The sequence below is a fragment of the Microtus ochrogaster genome, chromosome 21 (genome assembly GCF_000317375.1).
Source record: "Microtus ochrogaster isolate Prairie Vole_2 chromosome 21, MicOch1.0, whole genome shotgun sequence".
In the NCBI taxonomy this organism is placed as follows: domain Eukaryota; kingdom Metazoa; phylum Chordata; class Mammalia; order Rodentia; family Cricetidae; genus Microtus; species Microtus ochrogaster.
In genome coordinates, this window is record NC_022022.1 from 24902061 (window position 1) to 24908033 (window position 5973).

The window sequence follows — 5973 nt, forward strand, 5'->3', positions numbered from 1 at the left end:
GAGAGAGAGAGAGAGAGAGAGAGAGAGAGAGAGAGAGAGAGAGAGAGAGAGATGTGCACACGCAAAATCTCCACTCACCCACCCCCAAAGTGCTATTGCCTAAGAAATGCATTCTCTTTTAAGACGCATTTGGAATACTTAGCTTATTATCTGGTTAATGGAGAAAGTGGAGAATTGGAAAGTTGCTGTTATGTATGAGTTCTGGAGACACGGGGTTCTCTTTGGAGCCCAGCTCCAGGATGTCTCACCCCGTTCTCAGTGAACAGTACCTGAGAACTAAACATGTGTCTGACATTTTGCTGTGTATCCATCAGTACAGTGGGCAGAAATATGTCAACTTGTCTTAATTAAACAAAACCCAGCGCAGTTTAGTTCTCTCTCCAGATCTCAGAATCTTGCTGATAGCTAGTAACAGCAACTTTCATCAAAAAAAGAATCCTGCCTAAAATCAACAGACCTGGAAGGACAGTGCTCTGGTCCTTTACCTCTGACAGTATGCCTTTTGGGTATGGTACAGAAGTCAAAGAAAGTACACGGAAGAGAAGAAGAAGGCACCTGCAGAGAGTGTCAAACAAAGAGAACAAGAAGCCATCATCCCCTCGTCCCACCTGTCGACCAGATAGTCCCAGTTGAGTTGTATCCAGTTCCAGGCCATGCTCTTCCCGTAGGTGTTGTAGGAGATGTAGCGGATGACGGTAAACACATCCTGGGTTTTGATGATATCGGGGTCTTTGACCATTTCCAGATACCTAAGTGAAGGCAAGAAGAAAACTGCTTCAAAACGAACTTTGACTGTTAACCATCATGTAAGTTTCAGGGCCACACTGCTTTCATCCCAGCAGCTCAATTCTTGAAGGATCTCCTGACAGAGTGAATTAAATATGACAAATGGGAGAACAGGCTTTTTAGAAAAAAAAAAAAAAAACTAGTGTATTCAGCTGTTTTTAAAGACTAACCTCTAATTTTGAGGAGCGCTAAAATATAAGCATTTAAATCTAATAATTTTAGCTAATTAATATTAAATGTTACAGCTATTATTTAAAATTAGACTAATATAAAATGTGTATGGACATGCTTGCATGTGTGTCTGTGCATCACTTGAGGGCCTGGTGCCCATAGAAGCCAGAAGAGGGCATCAGTTCCCCTGAGACTGGAATTAACAGGAAACTGTGAGTCACTCTGTGGTTTCTGGGAATCGACTAGGGTCCCCTGAAAGAGCAGTCAGTGCCTCTAACTACTGTGCCATCTCTCCAGTCCCCAAAATTTATTTTAAATTACACATTAAGCATGGCAGTCCTGGTGGGAAGTAGAGGCAGTGAGATTGCCTTAATGTTAATCTACAGGGCCACACAGTGAGACCTTACCTGAAAAACAAAATTAAAAAAGAAAAAATTAAAAATAAATTACACCTAGCCCGGGGAGTGGTGGCACACACCTTTAATCCCAGCACTCGAGAGGCAGAGGCAGATGGATCTCATGAGTTTGAGACCAGCCTGGTCTACAGAGTGAGTTGCAGCACAGTCAAAGTTATACAGAGAAATCTTGTCTCAAAAATCAAACAAAAAAGTAATGATAAAATAAATTATACCTAAGTATACGTGGTAACACTAGAAGACTTGCCTGGCATGGACAAAGCTTTGGTTGGATTTAATCCCAAACACCACAAAGCAAGCAGAAAGAACTTACCTTGCCAAAAGAGTAACATCCTTGACGGAAGCTAACCCATAGAGCAATTTTTCTTTTTCTTGTGCTAGGGAGGTTTTCTGGTATTGCTCTAGAGTATAGTTCCATAATCTCTCATTGCCAGAGTTCTGCATCCCGTAGCGGTACACTAGAAGCCGAAGATTTACAGGAATGCTACCAGAAGAAACAATGTTTCAGGAATTTCATGTGTTTACCCACAACTCTATTGAAATCTTCTAGACAAGCAAACAACACAAGTAGTCACCTTTTTCCTCCTTGTACCCAGTCCTCAAATAACTCGGAAGCTTTGGCCAAGGCATCTTTGTCTCCCATCTTGCATGCGAATCCTAATACAGAGGCACGGAGTAACCTTAAAAAACAAACAAGCACAAATCCAGGGCCTTAGCACATTTTCATCATATTTTAAAACACAAACACACAAATGTTAAGTAAAAATTAGTTCATAAAAGGTAAGGAATAACTTTTGTAAGTGGCTTCCAGCATCGTTCCATCCCAGAGAATCCGCAATGGGCTTCACTTGACTTTGGAAGTACGTCTGAAATAGGAGCAGAATATACCATGAGTAAGAACCTGCTTTCTATCTGCATTTTGTGTCACTTAGAATTCCCCACTGCAATCTCTGTCCTACTAGTTTTGAGAAGCTTGGGCCAGCACATAGAGAAAGAAGGTGTTCACATTTTACAGCGCTAAACTTTCCTTCTGTCCTAAACATAGACATCATCTAGATCTTTCCTCAATTTGTTCTAAAAATGTTGACTGAGACTGCCTTTGATGCTTGATTGTCAACTTGACACAACCTCGAATCACCAGAGAAGGGAGATTCAGTGGGGGACTGTCTAGATCTGGTAAGTCTATGGGGATTTGTCTTGGTTCCATTATTTGATGTGGGAAGACCCAGCCCACCGTGCGTGGCACCATTTTCTAGGAAGGGTATTCTAGGTTAAGAGTGGAGAAAGTAAACTGAGCAGTCACAAGCACGCGTTAGTTCTTTGCTCTCTGCTCTTAACTGTGGATGTAAAGGGACCACCAGTTGCTTCAAGTTCCCGCCACCCTGACTTCCTGGCAATGGAGCGTATGGCCCCCCATAATCTCATAAGGACTGGCATTAGTAGGAGGTGTGGCCTTGTTGGAGGGAATATTTCACTGTGGAGGCAGGTTTTGAGGTCTCATATATGCTCAAGATATTACCCAGTGCCACAGTGCACTTCCTGTTGCCTTCTGATCGAGATGTAGCCAGCACCATGTCTGCCTTACTCCCCGCCATGATGATAATGAACTGAACCTCGAAACCAGGTGGCCACCTCAAGTAAATGTTTTCCTTTATAAGAGTTACCACGGTCATGGTGTCTCTTCACAGCAATAGAAACCCTATCTAAGACAGACAGTAACCTGCAATTGTGAACCAAATAAACCCTCTCCCTTAAATTGATTTTATTGGGATATTTTTCACAGCAACAGGAATAAAAACTCCAACTATTTCTTCATTATAGTAATAAGTAGAAACCACCTCACATGCTTTTGATACTAAGATGACTGTTTAATCATTGATGAAATATTAAAAAAGTGATTGCTATTTAGATTTACAAAGATAATTGCCACAGGCAGGCAAGTACTAATGATTCCTAGTACACAAATGAAATTAAGCCTCACAAATATCAAATCATTTTTTCAAAGATCTTTCATTTAATACACAAAATAGCCATATTTGGATCTAGGATTTATTTAAAATTGCAAGCAGCCTGCCAAAGTCCTATGGAAATGACAAAGAAAGGTAAACAGAAATGACAAACTTAAAAGAAAATCCCAACCTGGAGATGAGAGTAAGAAAATATGGTTTTCTTATTTCATTAAATTTTGTCAAGAATACTAGTTTTAGCAGATAAGTCCATCTTAAAGTAATTTTAGTTTATAGTTTAAAATGCTATAAATTTAAATAAAATAGTCATACATTTTGATACAAAAATGTATACTCTTCTGAGATATACTGAAATACAAATATGAAACACTTCACAGTGGAAAAGATCAGACCATCTGTCCGCTTGGATTAGACAAGTCCTCGCACATCTCGTGATTTCATGAGTTGGAGAGATGGCCTGCAAGAGCCCCTTTCCTTAGAAGCCACCCAGACTACTGAACATTTATATTTGTGGTATTCTCAGAGCATCGATGTTACCTCTATCATGGGGTACAGCTCCGTATCATCTTCAAACATGCTAATGATGTAGGTTACGGCTGAAATGGCTCTCTGCCATGGCAAGAAATCCTCTTCTGATCTGAGATACTGAGTCAAATTCAGCGCTTTCCCATAGTCTAGATGTTTAGCTCTGAGAAAGAAAACACGTAGGACAGCTAACTGAAACCCGGGCTTTCAGTGGGAAGGACGAGGATGGCAAGTCTAAAATTTCATGCTAGTTACAATCCTACCAAACAATTAAAAACCTGCACTTAGGAGCTGGAGAGATGGCTCAGTGGTTATGAGTACTGCTTGTTTTTGCAGAGAACCCGAGTTCTCAGCACCCCTGTCAGGAGGCTCACAAATCTGCTTGCAAATCTAGCTCTAGGGTTTCAGATGCTCTCTTCTGTCCTCTGCAGACTCCCACACATATGTGTGAACACATACACACACACACACAAACACATGTATATAGCTAAACTATGTTTTTATAAAAATTGCACTTATTGTTAAGACTCAGCTGAAAAGTTTTGGGCCAAAGCTGAGTGATGGGGCACTTGCCTGGTACCCTGGTCGTCAGAACCACAGAAAATTATGAAAACATATTTCTGAAAGTTCAGTTCAGATATATTTGAACAGAATGTTAGCTAGAAAAACTTGTCCATAACATTGTGAATGTTGATACACACAGAAAATGCTACTTGCAGTCTTGCGTAGAGTCTTCTCTCTAGGTGGTGAGCAGAGGTGAATGAAGAAGATGCATGACTGCACTAGGAACCGAGATTAAGAGATGATTGAACATGCAGTTCTAAGTTGGACATCTCTATGTTTCCCTGTAAGGTTCAGGGAACACTGCCGAAGAGGTCCAACTCAGGAGAGCTTTGGAAACACATCTTCACTGTTAACAAGCTGAGGTGTACGCACTTTGGTCAAGTAATAGATGAGAACTTGTAAGAAGGATCATCTTTTACATCCCGTCTACCTATCTTCTCATTTATTACTTACAATATGTAGTCACCTCTAGTTTTCTATAAGGATATTGATCCAGACAGAGGTTAAAAGGTGACTCCAGTTTCTACTGAACCAGGATTTTAGTCAGGTTCAAAAGTCTATTGTTAGCCAGGCGGTGGTGGCACACGCCTTTAATCCCAGCACTTGAGAGGCAGAGGCAGGCGGATCTCTGTGAGTTCAAGACCAGCCTGGTCTACAAGAGCTAGTTCCAGGACAAGAACCAAAAGCTACGGAGAAACCCTGTCTCGAAAATCAAAAACAAATAAATAAATAAACAAACAAAAGTCTTGTTTAACCCTTTGGAAAACGTCAACATATTTGGACTTCTGATGTTATTAAGGAGTCCATGTCAAATGTTTCTGCTTAAAATAGGAGCCATCAATCTGATTGGCTAGTAAGTATTGAACAATAACTCCAACAGTCACATATTGCAATGAGTTGGGTTTGGATGCCCATTCTCATAAGAAGATTTCTTGGGCATAGACACTAATAAGCAATGATTATACAGTAAAATGGTTAAAAAAAAAGTGGGCACCTCAGAATAATGCCCAATTCAGGCAGAGGAGCCAGACGCGGTTTCCTAAGGAATCCTCATCTACCCTCATGCTTAGACAAAGCTACTGAAAAGCAAAGAAATCAAATCAGCTGTGTTTCTAGCTACTGCAGAGAGTCAGAAACTTCATAAAAAATTATTAGGGTTAGGTGATATGAAAAACATCAAGAGGTTGCTTCTCTCTCTAAGTTCAGATGACTCTCAGATCATGAAGAAAAGTCAACTCTCCAAAACAGTTCCAAAATGCTCACCAGTGCAAGAGCACTGTGGTTTGTTCTTCTTGTCCCAGTGACTTAGACAAAAATTCATAATTCTAGACCAAAATATCTAATAGTAAGCTTGGGCTCACAAAACTAAAACACTGTATGTCTATTAAATCAAGTTATGAAGGTATATTTTAAAACAGTGTCATTTATATTTGAGGGGGATGGGCCTGCCACTGTGTGCATGTGGAGGTCAGAGGGCAGTATTCACTGTGTGCATGTGGAGGTCAGAGGGCAGTATTCACTGTGTGCATGTGGAGGTCAGAGGG

The 5973-nt window shown here is 40.6% G+C and overlaps 1 protein-coding gene across 1 annotated transcript in view; it reads right to left on the minus strand.

Annotated features, from left to right (window-relative positions):
* The window catches only part of Enpep (glutamyl aminopeptidase), a 68318-nt gene that overhangs the window by 8466 nt on the left and 53879 nt on the right, over positions 1-5973 (minus strand). The window contains exons 13-17 of the mRNA XM_005357425.2: positions 3878-4028; positions 2166-2239; positions 1949-2053; positions 1687-1857; positions 609-749 (exon numbers count right to left, since the gene is read on the minus strand). Of these exons, the coding sequence (XP_005357482.1) occupies positions 609-749; positions 1687-1857; positions 1949-2053; positions 2166-2239; positions 3878-4028 (642 nt within the window). The remainder of the gene's footprint in view (positions 1-608; positions 750-1686; positions 1858-1948; positions 2054-2165; positions 2240-3877; positions 4029-5973) is intronic.